Below are 19,071 nucleotides of genomic sequence, written 5' to 3'. Positions count from 1 at the left end.
GATTGTCATGCTTCCTAAGCATGCTCAGTTTCCAAAATAATAAGCCTAATTTCAGTACCATGTTTTTTTATGTGTAAGGATTGATGTAATTTTAATGCTGTGATAATTATACTGCACATTTTTGTCCCCATTGCCCATCTCAGCTTTTCAGTCAATTAATTATTGTTGGTATCTGGAAGTTAATTACATTTTCAGCATTAAAGGGGTAGTTCACTCTCAATTAAAAGAACAACAACATGTCTTTCTTATCTGTAGTGCTATTTATCAGTCTATATTGTTTTGGTTTGAGTTGCAGAGTGTTGGAGATATTGGCCGTTGAGTTGTCTTCCCTTTCTCAAATATAATGGAAGTAGATGGCACTCGGCTTGTGGTGTTCAAAGTGCCAAAAAAGTACATTTAAAAACTTATCAGCAATGTCTCATTAGCAATGTCTCCTTCCAGAAATCACGGCCAGATACGTAAGATAATCCACACACCTTGCAAGCATTTTCAACCTTTTTTTTTATTTATTTATTTATTTTTTTACCAAACTACACCCACCGGCCATTTCACTGTGCAGAAGCGTGCATCTACTGCTAGCTCACCTGGCATCTCTGACCTAGCTAATGTTGCAGCTCAGCTAACGAGGATGGCATTAATGTTTACATCTCATGCTGTGTCTCGTCCATGAGTAGATGTATGCTTCCTTCTGCACAGTGACACAGCTGGCAAGTGTAGTTTGGTAGAGAGAAAATAGTTCCTACATGAAATAGCTGTCACCAAGGTCCTGTGGATTATCTTGAGTAACCAGGTCGTGACTTCTGTAGAGAGACATTGCTTTTGGGGTTGTTTTTTTTTTTTGTTTTTTTTGCTGCTTGGAGGACCACAAGCCAAGTGTCACCGAGTTCCATTATATTTAAGAGAAGGCAGACGTCCCTACGGCTGATATCTCCACTACGCGGCAACTCACACCAAAACAATCTAGACTGATAAATAGCACTACAGGTAAGAGGTAAAATGTGTGATTTTTATTCTGGGTTGAACTGTCCCTTTGATGTCATTGTACATCATACAATATGTCTTGGACAGTTTGTAATACCAATAAGAAACAAAAAGTGTGCTCTGGGAAAACATATGTTTGGGCCACTACTACAGTGTCACTTTCTTTGGGGTGAAACTAGTGTAAAAACCACAATAATTATTCAAGGCTAAAATAATATGTCTTTGGTTTTTAGGCTACAACCAGTATATAATTTTTAGCCGCTGTCCTGGTGTGATGGCAGTTCCACACACTGTTAAATCATGTGTTAGAAAAGTAATGATTCATACATTACCGTGAACAGATGTTAGTGTACCTTTTCTCTCTGTCACATAGTGATTGAAGCAAGGTTAATGTTATTACATGCCAGCAGCCAGTGAAGATTTTGGCATGAAAACTGTAATCTGCCGCCTTAACACAGACACATGTGTTGGTGTGTGTCATGGCGGACGGACGCGTGCAGCCTCGAAGCCTGTGGTTGACACACACAGACATATTTTATGATCTGCCTCACATACACACATAAACGCTCACGTTGTCACTCCAACTGATAAGGTAGTATACGCAAACAATGTTGGGAAAATTTGTTTTCTGCACCCTTATATGTGCTGCTGTAATATGACAAGAGATCTGTCTGAAAGGAAGTTTGTGTCATTCACTATTTATGTTTTGTTTGTTCAAATATGCAAATGCATACCATTCAAAATATAAAAGACAGGAAGACTAGCCCACTGTGTCTTAATGTGTGAAATATTGCTGAAAGCTTTCACTGTACCAGCTGTTGTTCTATCAGTAATAAGCGAAAGATGCTCACTGCTGACAGGACACTGGTGTCATTATTTATTTAGTATTCAAGCATAACATTACAACGCTGATATTAACACAGTGTGTGACTCAGCCAGGCGGATAAGCCCCCATCAAGCGAACGGGCCCACATGATGTGTTGATCTCACGTTGTTTACATTTAGTCACACTTTCCTTCATTCATATGTCATGCAGTATTACGGGCCGAGAAATTCCTTTCCTGAATGGTTTTCTGCGCGTTCAAGTTGTCTAACCCACTTCCTGTTGTGTAATTAAATGATAATGAAGTCACAAACAAGAACATTCTGAGTCATACAGGCTACAATGGGTTGATTTTCTTCTCTGATTGTGTGCTGTGTATACTGCAGGATGGAGAGAGAAAAAATACGTCATTAACTGTTTGGGAATTTTTTAAAACTTAAATGCTACTGTGCTTATCTCTGTCAGCAACAGCATGTTTGTCAAAGCACTCGGCAAACCAAATAATGGCAACCAGTCATTATGAAAGGAGATATTGTGTTGTGTTTTTTGCACCAGTGCTCTTTGATGCATGTTTGCCATAGTTTTACTTGTAGACTGGTGAAAAACATGGGCAGTTGTTCTGAGCAGTTCTCCTAAAATCAACAAAACTTTTGTGCACCCTAAAAACACCATAGTGACAAAGCACAAAGCATGGCATCATCGACAGTGGTAGCTACAATCTAGTTAATTTACATTTGCTTTATTAATGATTAATTCTGTTATGCTGGAGTTGTCATAGACTGTTGGTGCTCTGGTTGCAGCCTAGGCCCGTTCAGAAAATCCTGTGCTTCCTTCATTTCACTGGAAAATAAGTGGGGAGGGTTGATTGGGGGATTTCCATATGTTAAGTAATGCATGGAATGAGCTAGTGACACGCAGCATACTAGCTAGTGCCCTTACATGCACGGCCTGCGCTCTGTTTGGATTTAGACTTGTAGCAGAATAACTCAGTCTAATTCCTTTTCAAAATGGCGTCTTGTTTTTCCCTCCAGCTCACTGCGCACGCTGCCTCTCCAGTTCAAAGTCATGCTTGCCCTTGACTCCGAAGGGTCTCAAGCCAGCAGCCGCACAACTTTGCCTCTGTGTTTTGTTTTGTTTTTATGGGTTTTGCAATTTGCACTCCTCGTTGTGCCTGTTTCAGTTTGAGCAACGTCTCACTGTCACTTACATTCACGAGCAGACTCACACACACACACCTTCCACTGTCCATGCAGCCTTTCTGCTCAACGCCCACACTCACTTTTCAGTAGACTTCTCATTTACTAATTTAAAAACAGGTTTGTTTATTAAGTAAAGCTCAGATTGTAGTGCGTCTGTGTGCTTCAAATATGAGGCTGTTGTTCACTTGTGTTTTTCTTTCTCCCGAGGCAGCAACATGTTTCATGTTGAAATGGTTGGGCTGTCCTCCACTGTTAACTGTTGCCTATTGTTGGGCTGCAGGAAAGCTTTATTGGCTAGCCTCCTTTCACGCAGACAGTTACTGTGACCTAGATATCGTTACAGTTTGATTATACATGCAGTGATGTTGTGGCTCCTCGATTGATGGGTTTTTCTTCGGGCACTGCCAAGCTGTAGAATTTCACAGAGAATTTGAGGGGAAGCGGAGTTGGCTGCAGCCATGCATGTACACAGTCACACCCTTCTTCGACAGATAGGCTTGGACAAAGAGCAAAGACAAAGAGAGGCACAGAACCTACTACAACTGCAGGCTTTCTAACACTCCCACATGTTTTCATAGTTTTGCCGCTTCATCTCATAGTAGTTTTAGCTTGCATGCAGGTCAAATGTCCTATCTGTTAACTGAAAGCTCTTATCCCTGCAGTATGAATAGTAGGGTTTCCCCTTTATAGTAGGGCTTTTTTAGCTCAGGTTACCAAAGGACTGCCCTTATTGTTTCACATTTCTTGGGTTTGGGTTCCTTGCAGCAATAACGGCCCATGTTTGCAGGTATAAACATATAAAAATTAATATCACAATCTGTGATCTAAATGTAAACGAAAGGGTCATCTCATAACCAAATTCACAACACAGAATTACAGCCTACTAGACTTGGCAATATCAACAGCCAGACTAACTTTACACAGTTAAATCCACAGTATGTTATGAATGCTTTTTGATGATAAAGGTTGTTTACATCAGTATGTATGATCAGATGTGAAACAAACAAAAATAACATGAAAAAAATTGTTGTTTATATGCAAAAAAACTCAATAATGTTCGTAAAATTAGGTCAGGTTTATATGGTTGAAAAAACTGGGTTTCTAACTCAAAATCAATCATGGTCACATTCACATCAAGCTTACAAACTCATGCTTACTGTAAATGGCATTTACACTCACTATTTTGTCCTACTTTCTCCCTTCTTTATGACAAAGTGTCTTACATTTCATACATACATAAAAAAGGGTGGAAATACTGTCAACTGATAGACTCCTATAGCACCGTATTAGAGTGGTGGATCCCAAGGGATCTTGGATGTATTTTGAAAAACATTGCTTGATGCTATTACAGGATTTTTGCCCAACTAGCTGAAAACTGTTTCACTATTCACCATTTCTTGTACAGCTGAAAATTCTCTTTTTGCACCGTGGTTAAAGCCTACTGAAAACTAACATTAAGTAATGACGAGCTGCAAACAGAAGCAAAAAAAAAAACTTCATCACTTTTCCAGGTAATTTGTGCTAATTAACAGTGGAAAGGTTTGGTAAAAGATCAAATGACTGTGGGCAGAATGAGAGATAAGAGACCAAAGATGGAAGCTTGTTAGATGGCAGGCACACAGACACACCCCATGTCATTGTTTTTAAGAAATCTGACCTATTTTGCTCAGCTCATAGCCAAGGCGGCCTGTGGGCGGAGACAAGGGTGATGAAGAAATCATGTAGGAGTAAGGGGTTTCATGTCCTGCCTGAGCAAAAGGGGCTAATTTCTGCTGTTCTATAATATATCCTCGCCACCAACAGCATGGGTCCGGCGTGGATTTCACACCTTTTAAATGTCTCTCCAGAGCTAGGCACTCATATTAAATCGGCCACCAGGATTTTCTTGTCTTTCTATGCAGACATTACTTAGTAGGTGTTGCTTTGTTATTCTAATTTCAGAATGATTTCTGCATTAAGTTTCTAAAACCTCACAGTCAGATCCTGGTTGGCACAATAATAAAACTTAATGCAATAATACAGCCAAACCTCTCCCTGACCACAGTGTCTGTTCTAGAATAGGTATTATTGGCTGAAGATTTATCATAACAATAACAGCTATGCTCCATAACTCATGTTAGCTGATATAAAATAGGCAGAATGAGGTAAAATCTTATCTCGGTCTACACGTTCAGTATGTTTTTACAGCATCTCAGCAGCAGATCTTTCTCTTGTCTTTGTTTGATGTTCTTTCAGGTTTGTTTCTCTTAATGTGATAAATTATTATCTAAAACACTACCTGTTAATACAGAGACATCAGCCTTGTAGAGAGGTGTTAATAGTATTTAATCAACAATGTGATACCTACACATGCAAGGATAGACTCCCGCAAGCACACGCACACTGTTGCCATGCCAAGGATTTTTGAGACTGATTTGTTTTTTGCCCTTTGAGAAATCTGAAGTCTCTGCGGTTTGTCTAAAGCTTGATGTGTGCTCGGGGCTGATGTCTCCCTCTGGAACACACATTTCACTGAGTCACATAATGAAGATACCAGAAGCAATGTGCTTTTTTGATTATTCTGCATTATTTATGACGAAGGAGAAAATGTCACGTCCTTGATGATGTTATTCGTCCTACACGCTCGACAGAGTCAACAAGCCAATATTCCTGTCAAAAAGATCCTGACCTCCGTGAATAGATGAAGCATTTTTTTTCCTGACATTGCCTGTTTAGATGGTGGTTTCTTTGTTTGAAGGATTATTCAGCTGGTTATTATTACTGATGTCAGGGCTGTAGCACCTCGCAGTGAGAGGCTGATCACACAATGACGGCGCTGTGGAAAGCGGGTGCAGCTTCGATATCATTTATTAGGTCTGGTGCGGTGCATGAAATTCTACTGTATGTTGTTCTGATACTCAGATCTGTCTGCGCAATTCTCCGTCCATCTACCCAGTACTTCTCAACAGTGAGGCTGCCTGCTGCAGGTCCTACCAGCAATCGTATTGTCTGTGTAGGATGTTTTCTATCAGTGTGTTTGTTTGCCTTTCTTTTCCTAATGCAGTATCAAGTAGCACAACACAGAGGAAGATAGACAATTACTGAGACCAAATCGAAGACCGGGTTTAGGCAGGGAGACAGACAAAGAAATGCTGAGATATACCACCACAGAAAAACAGACAGACAGGTGAGTATGGCAACCACTGTATGGCTGTGTTTGCACCACTGCTCCTCTGATCTAAATTTCATGAGACTATTAAAAACAGGGAGGGATGGGGAAATTGCGCTTGCTCCCTCTTCTGCTCTCCTTTTACGCCTCCAACCGCTCTCCTCCTCGCTGTCAAATAACGAAGAAGAGGAGGGGAGCGCGAGTGAGAGTGGCGGCCATGCTCGTCTCTCCAGTACAATGGGCTTGTGGGGTTGAGGGCTGAAATGAATAGCTGATGTCTGTAATGAGTTGGCGTGCCTGCCATAAGCTCCATTCCTAAGGCAGTAGCTGTACTGTATGCTTAACAGTAGATCAGTTGTGGTGGAAGAGTAAATATGGGTTTCTAATGGGCCCTCATCGCTTCTCCAAGAGCTTGTTTTTTTTTTTCTTTTGTTGTTTTTTGTAGAAAACCATTTTCTGATGCCCATACACCGCACTGCCTGAAAAGGGTCGTGCTGATGATGATGGTGGTGGTGGTGGTGATGGTGGGTTGGTGTCGACAGAGATTGTATACATGATTCAGGTTCATGGGGGTGGGGGGTGGGGGTGCTCTCTTTTGGTTGTCATAGCAACCCAGTCATTTCTTTCCCCCAGCTACGTCTCCTATCACTTTAATTCATGCATTCGTTTCCTTTTATTTATTTCTTATTTTACTTCTTGTAGAAAACGGTAGTGGGATACATGCGAGTGGAGCTGCGGCTCAGCATCCATCTGTTGGGCTGCATATGTAAACCAATACAAACGTAGCTAATCAGTGCCAGCCTTAATTGCTAATCATTCCAATTATTTTCCCCTTTAAAAAAAAAAAAAGCTAAATTAGTTTAGCGTTGTTGTATAGTTATATGCATTTAATCACTGGCTAAACATGGGCTCATTTGAGAGCAGAGCACAGATGTTGTTGCTGTGGACTCCTAAGCAACATCCTTAAACACCACTGTTGTATTTAAAGGCACGGGGATTTATTGAAGTGCTGTGTGTGTGTGTGTGTGTGTATTCTGATGTCCTCCGAATGCTGTTGAGTGCAGTAACAATACATAATCGTTTTCTCTCACTGTGCTCAATGTTGTCTTCTGTCCTATGTGTTCTTTGTTTATCCTTGACAAGCAGCCAAGTGTATTTGTCTGAGGGCACTCCGTGGCGCAGTGGTGTTCATTTCATATCACATGGATGTCTATTAGGAAAGAAATTTGGGACAAAATTGAATAAAGACTGTCTTTTAGGGATGTGTGCGCAGTTGTTGCCATACACCGTCTTTGGGAGAGTTGATGCCTGGTAAACTCTGATACAATTATTGCTGCAACAACTAGGTGACAGAAAATTTGATGCTTAATTGTTGTGATTGAAAAAACGACACATTTTCCAGTTAGAGCTTTTTAAATGTCCTAGTTTCCTTTTTTATATCAAAAGTTTCATGTTTCTTGGAAAACTTGTGATGAATGAAAATAATCGGGTGTTGCAGCACTTAACACAAGTGTAAATATGTTAAACTGTGTCTATCCAGACATGTCAGTGCCTTTTTCATTTTTATCTTTTTAGATGGAAGATGGCCAGACACTGTTTGACTACAACGTGGGACTCAATGACATCGTCCAGCTGCTGATTCGCTCACAGACCGACCCTCCAGACAGTCCAGCCTCCAAGGAGCCCTCTGGTGTGTCCTGCAGTTCGGCTCCCCCTCCTGACTTAAGGTCGGAAAGCCACAACTCCCCAGCTCCCGCCTCCCCTGCTGCTATGGAAACCTCTACCATTACGAACAATGACAGCAGCAGTGTCACCACCAGCACTGTTAATGAAACCAAGCCGGACACCAGCGCTACCAGTAACTCAGCCAGTACCAAAAATGGGTTCAACTCCTCCAGTCCGGCGTGGGACAGCCAGCCCCCCACGTCCAGCAGAAACACACTAGTCGACCCAGGGATTGGTGTGTACAAGGTGAGGATGAGAATTGAAATATTTGGGGGAGTATAAGCAAGGTTTTGCATGAAACTGGCATGACTCTTACCTAAATTACAGAGCACTGAACGCCCTACAAGCCAAGTCCCTGCCAGAGATCCTTGCTCCACTGCTGCTGTTAAACTGAACCATCTTGTAAATACCAAGCCCATGTCATATCTGTATTAGATGCTGAAAACATACTTTTTTTGTAGCATAATTCAACTCACATAAAAGTGTGCATGATTGTGCATACTAGGTAAGTTCCTCTTCCCCCTCATAGTGCTCTTATGGCATTCCTGCACATGAACAAGAACAACCAGTCAGAGCCGAGGAGTTTCTATCACAGCTTACAATCATGCCAGTCACTGCTTGTGAACTGCGGTTAAACTGTCAAACTAGGCAGTGCTTATCAAATACGAATCAAGGCTCTGTTATCGCATTTCTTGCCTGAGGTGTTTTCAGAAACACATTTTAGTGTACTGTTCACTTGTAAAATGAGAGTTTATGACGTGGCCGCCATGTTAAAAAACAGTTGAACCAAAATGTGTGTAGTAAAATGTTTCTGGAAATATTTGAGTTGAGAAATAGGCAATGCAGTAACATAATCTTGATTCATATTTGATCAGCACTTTGAGCAGGTGATTGACATATTTAACAGCTGAGTTAGAGACTCTTTGGCTCTGATTTGCTGTTTTCAATAAGCCATGGTAGATTCTAGCAAATGCCATTAAAAGCACAAAGAGTGGGAAGAGTAACCTGATTTTTTTCTCATCGATTAAGTGTCTCATATACTTCTGTATGGATGTACTTTAAGCAAATATAATTTTCTTAGAAATTAGCAATTGTATCTTTAATATGCCTTCAGAGATTTCTGATTAATACCACACAGCAGTTTGTAATTGTGCTGTTTTCAACTTCAAAAAAAGCTGAAGGCAAGGAAATACTGTGATTTTAGTTTTCCTCCTGCATGTGTTCATTTCTTTCTTTTCCCATTCCCTTTTCCACTCTCTTGTGCTGCACCACCTTAGACTGCTTAGCTTTAGTATTCCAGCCCAATGCATCCTTTCATTCTAACCATGTAACTGCTCCGTCTTTAGGTCAGATACCCTGAATGCCTTTAATTTATTAGAACTAATGACATACTTTTACAAGCATGCGGCTAACCTTGCCACGGAGCCACACGTAAGAAACGGCCTTTACAACCCCGCCACTAACTGACTTAGAGATTATAAATAGGCTGCAGTCAAAAGCAATATATTGGTGAGTCTACTCTGCTTTACTGTGTTCTACTGAGCTTTGCTTGCTGGCTGACCCACATGTCTGAGAATTATATGTGTGGGACTAGACTGGCTTTGATGCCAAAAGTCCAATCCAGCGTGCAGGAAGATCAATATGTAACTAAGCAGATGAGTTGTAAATTGTGCAACTTCACTGGATATCAAGGTCACATGCCTTTACGGGCTTTAAGCATTCACTACAGACTTGGACATATTTTATGTGGTTTTCACACAACACATAGCCGAACAGTGCAATGCAATGAATGCATCTTTAACACTCGAGAGTATTGTGAATCTCACTACGATGTTACATGTTAACAAAGCGTCATGCTAATGTTAGTATAAGTGCAATGTGTGTTTGTATGTCTTAATTTACTAACTAGAAATTGCCCATGAATTATACAACTCACATTTCTGTAGTAGTTAAATGAAAATAAAGTTGCAGGATGCTGCTGGTGATAGTTCAATCTGCACAGAACTGTATCTTGCTTGAGATATGAATACACCTGTTCAATATGTGGTAATGTCGTTGGTGATACAATCATAACTGTGAAGGATTTCCTATTGGAGTATGAAAGTTGATTTTCATACTGCATTGACAGCTATAAGAACTGGCTACCTGGAGTGGGGAAAAACATGTTTAAAAATCCAATACTCTCTGTAACACTTTGATTTAAGTATATGATATGTAACAAATGGGCTGAAACATGCCATATTTCTTGAAATAACCGACAGATGGGATCAAACGAGACCAGGTGTTATTTTTGTCTTTGTGTCTCCTCAGATTAACGAGCTGGTGGACTGCAGAGACGTCAGCATCGGCGCCTGGTTTGAGGCCTGCATTGAAAATGTGACACGCGCTCCCAAAGGACAGATAACGCCCACCAAGGGCAAGGTGGGCCGGCCCCCAAAAAGGACTAATGGAAAGCTGGAGGCCGAGCAGGGACAGGCCCACGGCCAGGGCCTAACCACAGACAGTAACAGGAATAATGTTGTGTTAAGCCCTGAGAGTAATGGAGCCTCCACCTCTCAGACAGACTCTACAGCAGCTACAGAGACCAAGGAGAGAGAAGAGGATGTAATTTACCACATTAAATACGACGAGTAAGTGACGGCTCATTTTGCTGGGGAGCATCCCGGCCGAAACTGAGCTGATTTTTGTTAAAGTGATAACAAAACACATCGTCATGGGTTTTAATAAGATTGTGCAGTTGGATATTGCATTTTAGCAGACATCTGCACAGTGTCAATGCGGCAGAATTTCGGGCTGGTGAACAGTCATTCTAGATGGTAGAATGGATTGAAATGCGCAGTGCTGTAGCTCAGATAGGATAGTGCGGGTGTGTGCCTTCTTCATTGCAGCACAGCAGAAAATAGGGTTTCCTTCTACTAGTTATGCCAATGTTGAAAATGTATTTGCCCGTGTTGCTGTTGTGCTGCATTCAAGATAAAACTGTCCGCCAAACATACATACATTGTGTGTGTATGTGTGTGTGGTGCGAGTGGCTGCAAGCATCAGTAACGGTTGTTCGGCGCGTTGGGAATTGCAGCCTCTGCTTTCTCCTGGCAGTTCAGGGGATGGAGAGAGGGGGTTTGTGTAGTTGGTGCTACAATTTGGACTCTATCTCTCGCGCTCTCCTTTTCCAGCAAATTCATTCAGAAGCCGATGTTTCCATGGTAACCCATGAGTTCTCAGGAGCATTACTTCTTTGCTTGCCTCCTTCAGCTTTGTCTGTAATTGCTGTGAACATGCCACCGGTGAGACATAGCCTTCTCACTGCGTCTATCATAGTGTGTGCCTTTGCATGTGTGTGTGTCTCTGTCATGGGATGTTGTGCCAGAGAAGCAGCATCAAGGGTTGTTGAGCAGTAAATGTGTGTTTTCTTTTAGGCAGACATCATTCCCATTTGACATCCAGCAATCTTCCAAATCCCTGGTACTCGGCTTTTATTTGTTGTTTTTGCAACAAGACAGGCATGTCCCCCTTTTTATTTAAATTCATTGGTTTTTAATTATTTATCCGTTTGTTTGTTTAGATTATTGTTTTCACCTCGTGTTCCTCGTTTGCTTTATTTGATAGCTCACACTCAAGAGAGACAGAGATGGGAGTGGGACACAAAGGACAACAAAGGTCCCATGCTAGTTTTGAACCCAGAATGCCACAGTAATGTTTGATTTGCATCTGCACCAACTAAGCAACAAAACAACCCTCAGTTTTGTCTGCTGCTGAAAAGCCACGGCTACAGTTGGAAAAGATCTAAATTGTCAGCTTTCTGTTTTTGTCGACGTGTTCAACACACTCTTTTTGCCTTCTACTAAATGCGTAGCAGTATTCGTCTCTGTCCTGAGCGTCATTCCAGGTTTCTTCCATCATTTTGTTTGCCAGAGAAAAGTGGAGGGTGGGTAAGATTGCTCTGCCTTCCCATGCACGTGCGCGCGCACACAAACACACACACACACACACACACACACACACACTCCCCCATTAAACACCTGCCTGTGTAGTCTGAGGATTGAAAACCAGCCCTACAAAATGAACTGCCATGTTTTTGCATGAAGCTGTTCTGGACAGCATCTCTACAGACTGTAATGAGCCACAAAATCAAAGGGATAGGTTGGGAGAATCTCTCCTCTGCTGCTCCCAGAAACTGAGATGGCGTGTGTGTGTGTGTGTGTGTGTGTGTGTGTGTGTGTGTGTCTGTCTGTGTTGCTCCATTACAACTCTCAGATATGGTTTTAATGGTCAGATCTTGGCTGAGCTCAACGTATGTTTAAGATTCTCTGTGCAGAAAGTAACAAATATAGACATAAAATGGGCAAATATCAATTATGTTTATGTAGCTTTCAGGTAGACTGTTGTATTTGTTTTTTTGCTAAAAGAAACTTGCATCTTGTTTTTAAATGGTGCCTGGAAGCCAATTCACTTGCCAACGCTGATTAGGAAGAAAACAAAACAACAAAAAACTACAAACAGAATGTCTGGTCAAAAAGCAGTACTTCCTGTAACATAATTCAGCCAAAATGAAATAATTACTCAACACCATTGGTCAGATGGCACGTCTGCTGCAGCATTCTGCAGAAGAGGGCATCAATTAAAATCGAATGAAGCTGCTACACTGACCACTGAAGCCGCGGGCATGGCACAACTCCTCTCTGTTTTTATGCTGCTTATGTCTTTGTTTTTGCCCTTAGTACTGCTCTGCAACTCTGCATCAAATACTATACAAAACTGTGTAACAAAACGAGTACAATCGGTATAAAAATTCATTAAAATAAATACATTATTGTACCAGAGGCAATGTGATGCAGAGGAGCAACCTTGTGGACCTTTTAACATTTGACATAAAATTTGTTTTAATTAAAGCAATGCATCCTGTAGTTAAAGCAATCCAGTGCATGCATCCAAACTCTGCATAACCAACTGCATTATCACTTAGCAAAACTCTGTATGCACAGATTGCAGGTTAAAAACCCGCTCCATCTTGCTTATATGACACGTTGCATCCATATGCTATCTATTTCGACCATAAGACAGAATTTCTTTTGTGTAGGGTCGGGCAGTTGGCTGAATTTATGTCAGCCCTAGTGCAACTGCTAGACAACAAGATTAGTCCCAGATAACACTCAGTCGAATTTTCAGAATCTACATTTTTGTATTAGGAGCATAGTTGCCCCTGAGATTTTGGCCCCATGAAAGCCAATTTCACATGTCACAGCAGGACAAGCACAGGTGTAAACAGCAAAACTGATAACAGCTGAATTAATTCCATTTTGCTGCTTCAGTTTTTAGGGTCGTGGTATTGTGTTCTGCACAGTGGCTCACTGTCACACTGTCATGGCTTACTGGGACACCTAAACATAATGCAGCCATTGTTAATGTCATTAGCAACACCTGTGCTTTTCTTACAATAGCAAGTCAAAATGTGTCTGATGAATAAAGCCTGTTGCCATCCAGAGCTGTGCACCTCCAGTAAAAAATCCAGACTATTTTTTACAAAGCTTGATATGTACCTGTTTGAACTAAAAAAAAAATGTTTTGGGAAGGTTTTGCTTAAAAGAGAGGCTTAAGAGCTCTGTGTTAATTAGCCAGGATCAACATACGCAGTTGAAGAGATCTTACCAGCATTTAAAGCCGTGGTGGTCGGTCTGCCGTTATCTGAGCACGGTTGCTATCTGAGTGCTGCCGAGGGTTTTATTTTCTGCCGTTTCTAATTTAGTAAGTGACAATGAAATAAGGATGAAATAAAGTTTAATTTCAGTTTCCCTCTCTCGCTCGCCCACTCTCCATTTCCTTTTCTGCACAGAGCAGTCATTGTTTGATTGTTGAGTAGTACCAAAATGCTAGATGGCTGACATCTAGTTCAACTGCAATCTTAGACATTTTAGTTTTACGGCTGGGTGATATGAAGAAAATCAAACCTGACAATATTTTTGATCAAATACTTCAATATTGTTATGCTTTGTTGATGCTTTAACAAAATATTTACACAATTAAATGTAAGATTTTTAATGAATAATCATCAGTAATGTGGGTATGATGACTAAGTGGGTAAAGGCAAATTATAGAGCAGTTAGAACAGTCGCGTAACTTTAGAAAAGTACATCACTTTATTGTATCACAGCCTTAAAAAAGGAAAAAACATCGCTTATAATTTTACTATATCCCAAATCGAGGATGATATCTAGGCTCACATCGCACTATTGATGTGATATTAATATATTACCGAGCCCTAGCCCAGTGGGGGTGAACGATTGATCGATATATCACCAAAATTGGATTATGGCCAGTTGCAATATCCAAATCGCAGGTGCTTTTTTCAGTGAGAATAAAAAAGGCAAAAATACTTATCCTACAATAATTGCAGCCCTACCTAGGTGGTTCATAGGCCCTTTTCACAGATGTATTTAATGCAATTTATGAAGACTTACTAGCTGCTTCAGTTGCAAGGTCCTAGTATTGTGCAAGCTGCTGGCTCTGGCATCTTTAATGTAATTAGTAACACCTGTGCTTTTCCTACTTTGTGGAAACTGTGTAATCACAATGCAGTTATAACATATTTTAAATTATTCTTATTTTTGTTTGCAGAAAATAATATTAACAATATTAATCTGTACCTGCGTATCCTGTGCAGGACTGCCAGTGTCTGGATTTAGTTGAAAACTGGTGTCGTCTATGTGTTGCTTCAGTGTTGAGTCATCTCAGTGTCCCTGAGCTGCAGCAAGTTGGAGAGAGATTTCTGCTGTCACATTACAATAATGTAATTCAGGTTGAAAATCAGCAAATAGGCCCCTTTTAAATACCTGAAGTTGTCTTCTGATGTCTCTCACATGACTGAACTTTAAAATTTCTCATCCCTACGATTGAAGTAATTTAGATACATATTTAGAAAACTTTGCAGCTCCACATTTTGGCCTCAATTACTAACAAAGCCGAGGTTAAGAGAGTCTGCAGTCACTTTCCCTCACGACTGTGAAGCAATTATATTTAGCTTGTTATTTCGAACTCGGCTGCTTATCAGCAAATTGAAGATTTCTAATTTTCTCTTGCCTTTCTCCCTCTTTACAGAAACCTCAGCAAAGCGCACAAAGCGCTAATGATGGTGTCATAACAGAGGAGACTGTAAGAGCTCCTCTGTCGATAAGTCATGTTGTCTCAGTTTCAGTACTGATTAAATAGGTTTCTCCATTTTAAATTGGTACACTTTGCATTGATAAGAGTGTTGACATGATTTTGGTTTCTTGTTTACCTCTTCTGCGCCTGAAAGTCTTTCTTCCTTCTTCCCACAACTCTGGGGAAAGTTCCTGTTAATACCAGGCTTTGGGTCTAGCCACTGTGACAGCGTAGGCGGATAGTCAAGCTAACTCTGTGTAGAGATTCAACACTGATGTTTCAAATGTTAGATTTATTCCTTCAGACTCACAGCTCAGGTTCTTTTTTTGGGTGTGTGATACCCACAGGTGGAATAACTCAAGCAGTGTTTCAGAAGAAAACAGTATTGTGTTTCCAAAGAAAGCACTATGTGTTTAGGTGTAGCAGTAGGAGTGAAGAAAAGCAGATAATGAGAATCTTGCTTGTGAAGTGTATAGTGTAGGTTTGAGGCTTTGCAGTTATTCAGAACTATTAAATATGTCATTAATCTAATTTTATAGATATATCAGTGAATATTTTTTGCAAAATGTTTCACTGGCCTGCTTGGGGAAGAGACAGACATAAAAACAAAGCTTACGACAGCCACACTCACCACATCTCTGCAAGTGCAACCAAGGCCCCACAACCCAGTAAGAGTAATATATTAATGAAGCCTAATCTGCTGTGATGATGAAAATAAAGCCTCAATAGAATACAGTTGATTCGAGTAGGCTAACGCAGGCAAAAGCTGCACCAAACACTTGAGAATAGGCTGCTCTCTTAAAGGGATAGAGAAATTTCCTCGAGACAGTGGACAGACCAAAAAAATTTAAATAGAGAGTTTGTGATTTTATATTTTGTCAATTTAAAAAGAATTAGTACTAAATAAATAAAAGACATTAGGGAACAGCTTGGATGCAGGGATGTTTTCAGTCGTCAGGCATCTACATTGGATTGATTTTAATAACTGTTAAAGTGATAGTTCAACATTTTGGCAAATTCGCCTATTGCCGTAATCCCTATAGTCATATGAGTAGGTACATTACCTTTAATTGTCAGTGCGTGCTTTTCTGAGATCGGTGTGGCGGAGCTGCCCGCTGAAATGGAGGTGAACGGTACAGGTCCCTCTCTCCCTCAAAACTAATCAAATCCACCATCAAATACAACATCAAATGAAAACGCTCTAGTGGACAACACATGGCTTCCGCATTCCCCACGCTATGAAATAATAATAATGTATAATTAAGTAACATTACGACACATGAAGCAAATACTCGGAACTACTTTCTTGAGTAAACCACTGGGCAGAGTGACACAGACTGAGACAGTGCTGTAGTTATTGCTTGTAGCCATTTGCGGTATCGTCAGCTGGACACACCAGAAGATTTGAGGAAAGTTTACAAGTGTTTTTGTAAATCATGGTTTACACATGCATTGTAAAAGGTTGCAGTAACAAGCCGAAGACATAGAGCAGAGTGAAGTTTCACGTAGTTCCAACAAGTAATGCGGACAGGATGAAACAATGGCTATTTGTGGCTGGACATCGACCACAACACGCCTGTGGAAATGGTCTGGAAAATGTTTGTGTGCTCCTGCCATTTTTTACCGGAGGACTACAGTGAAAGGATGGAGCGCAGAAGCTCAGGAATGGTTCAGACTCCTTTCTTGAAAGATACTGTCACACCATCTGTCGGCATCACAAAACGAGTAGACGTGGTAAGTGATCGTTGTGTATTTTGCTCAGCAATCTCTCTGCTGTAACGTTACCTCCATGTTGAGTAACATTAGCCTACAACCCAAGCATGGTAAATAAGGCTAAAATGCAAATGTTGTTATGTTATGGATAAGTGCTTGCCCAGAGCATATAGTGAAGTGACTGGCATTACTTCTCATTGTTGGGAATAAACAGACTGCTAGGGAACATTTTATGTTGTTGTTCCTTCAGGAGTTGTGGTGATTTATGAGTGTGGAGTTAGCATGTTCTCCCTGTGTTCCGGTGATTATTTTGAGGCGTACTCTATATTTATATTGCACAGGTGTACCTAATAAAGTGGCCAGTAAGCCCCACATTTACACCACCGGCTCTGGGTCTCCCCTCAGCCCCTGGTTGCTCGGCAGCCTCAACCTCTCTTCTTGCTCTCTCTTCTTCCAAAACCTGTAACTCTTCCTCTGTATATTCTGGCTTCTTCTCAACAAACTTGTTGTTTTGATGACGGGAGTAACTGCACTAAACATACACTGTTTGAAATCACTCTGCCCAGCAAGTACTGTATGTCTGGAATGTAGTTCCGGCTCTGCATTTGGCTTCAAAACAACTCTGTCTCGTAATATTACATTATTATTTCATAGCATGGTGAATGTGTAAGCTACAAGTTGTCCACAAGAGAGTTTTGGAGTCATTTGATGGTGTATTTGATTAGTTTTGAGGGAGAGAGGGACCTGTACCGTTCACCTCCATTTTAGCAGGCAGCTCTGCCCTACCGATCTCAGAACAGCATGCACTGACAATTAAAGGTAATGTACCTACTCATATGACTATAGGCATTACGGCAATAGGCGAATTTGCCAAAATGTTGAACTATCCCTTTAAGTACTTGAGGTACTTGCACTGTGCAGCTGTATTATGTAGGAAAAATTAAGTTTCGGACTGGGACTCGGTATTGGCAGATACTCAATATTGAGTGACTCAGATCGGGAGTTTTCAGATGAACACAAAGGGACAATGTTAAGTATAGGTGTGAATGGGTCCTCAATGTATCTTGAGATCCAATCACTCAGAACTCATTCAGAGTTGGTCTGGGCTGCATGAGGCCACATTCTTTCAGTAGTGTGGACGCTTACGTGTCCTGGGCCACATTCAAGGACCGCCTACTTAAATGATGTAGCATCTCCAGGCTCTATCTCCTCTCAGCCAATAGTCAGTTAACCATCTGCCAGGTTAGCATGAACTAGCACAGCAGCAGCTGTTTAACTGTCCCAACAAACTCAAACCGACACTGAAAGGACTTGCCTCTGTCGTTAAACCCATTAATAACCGTTAGGAAACGTTAGCCATATGACACTGTGTATAGGTGCTCTTTGCACCAACTGTCACTGGGGCGGAACTCACACTCCCACAACAGTAGTCTGAAGCTGTAGTAAATTGGCGCTGAAGTGTGCTTATAGCATCAACAATACATTTGGTCTTTCCAAACAGTGTGTGAACAGACAGACTCGTCCGTTTGAGAACGATTTCCAAAGACCTGGTGTAAACAGGCTCGTAAATACCTTCAGTGAAGCCAGACTGATAAATTAGCTGATCTTAGCCTTTTTGCAGATATATTATGGTGATAAACTGTATGTATAAGTGTAAATATTAATGATAAGTAACAAGAAGTTGCAGTACAGAAAGTGCCAGATGAGGTTCCAGGTATATTAGAACCAGTAAATCACCATGAGCTACTCTTCATACCAGACAAAGTTAGGTTGTGGCAGCAAAACGCGGGTGCTTTTTTAGCTCATTAGTCCAGCTTCAAATCAATCAGAGGGACGTAGCATTTCTTTATTCAAAACCCACATAGTCCCTTAAACCAGAAATGGTTTAAGGGACATTCAGGTCAAGTGAGATTAATAGCATGGCCACCGTACGCCACAAATCTGGGGTGACCTTGAACACAACATCCATAGAGAAAAGCCTTCCTCTAGCCATCAACCATAGGCAGTTGCATAAAGTACTGATGTCTCTTGTTGAGTCACTGCCAAAATGTTTGGCGGCTGTTGTTGGAGCCAGAGTGATCAAAAACAATACACACCAATGTTGTCTGTGCTTCTGGTTGTTGAATATCTGAGATCTGAGCAGGAAGTTAGAAGAAATTTTGTTTACAGACGTATTTTGGTCACATTTTATTGAAGTCATAGTTTTGAATGAGTTTGTACGTCTCCAGGCTATCTCAGTGCAAGTACTATACTATCAGATTTATTTTATAATACTACAACATAAATTTTTGTCAATGCAGGAAAGAATAAGCTAGACAAAAGAAGCATAGGCTTTCTAATGTTTG

General features: G+C 40.9%; 1 protein-coding gene across 1 annotated transcript in view; it reads left to right on the top strand.

The window, feature by feature from the left end:
* The window catches only part of uhrf2 (ubiquitin like with PHD and ring finger domains 2), a 34,052-nt gene that overhangs the window by 1,078 nt on the left and 13,903 nt on the right, over positions 1 to 19,071 (top strand). Inside the window, exons 2-3 of the mRNA XM_033646522.2 lie at positions 7,727 to 8,122; positions 10,187 to 10,506. Of these exons, the coding sequence (XP_033502413.2) occupies positions 7,727 to 8,122; positions 10,187 to 10,506 (716 nt within the window). The remainder of the gene's footprint in view (positions 1 to 7,726; positions 8,123 to 10,186; positions 10,507 to 19,071) is intronic.

This window comes from Epinephelus lanceolatus, chromosome 19 (genome assembly GCF_041903045.1).
Source record: "Epinephelus lanceolatus isolate andai-2023 chromosome 19, ASM4190304v1, whole genome shotgun sequence".
Classification (NCBI taxonomy): Eukaryota; Metazoa; Chordata; class Actinopteri; order Perciformes; family Serranidae; genus Epinephelus; species Epinephelus lanceolatus.
The sequence above is the reverse complement of the archived record's forward strand: the minus strand, read 5'-3'. Positions and strand labels throughout refer to the sequence as shown.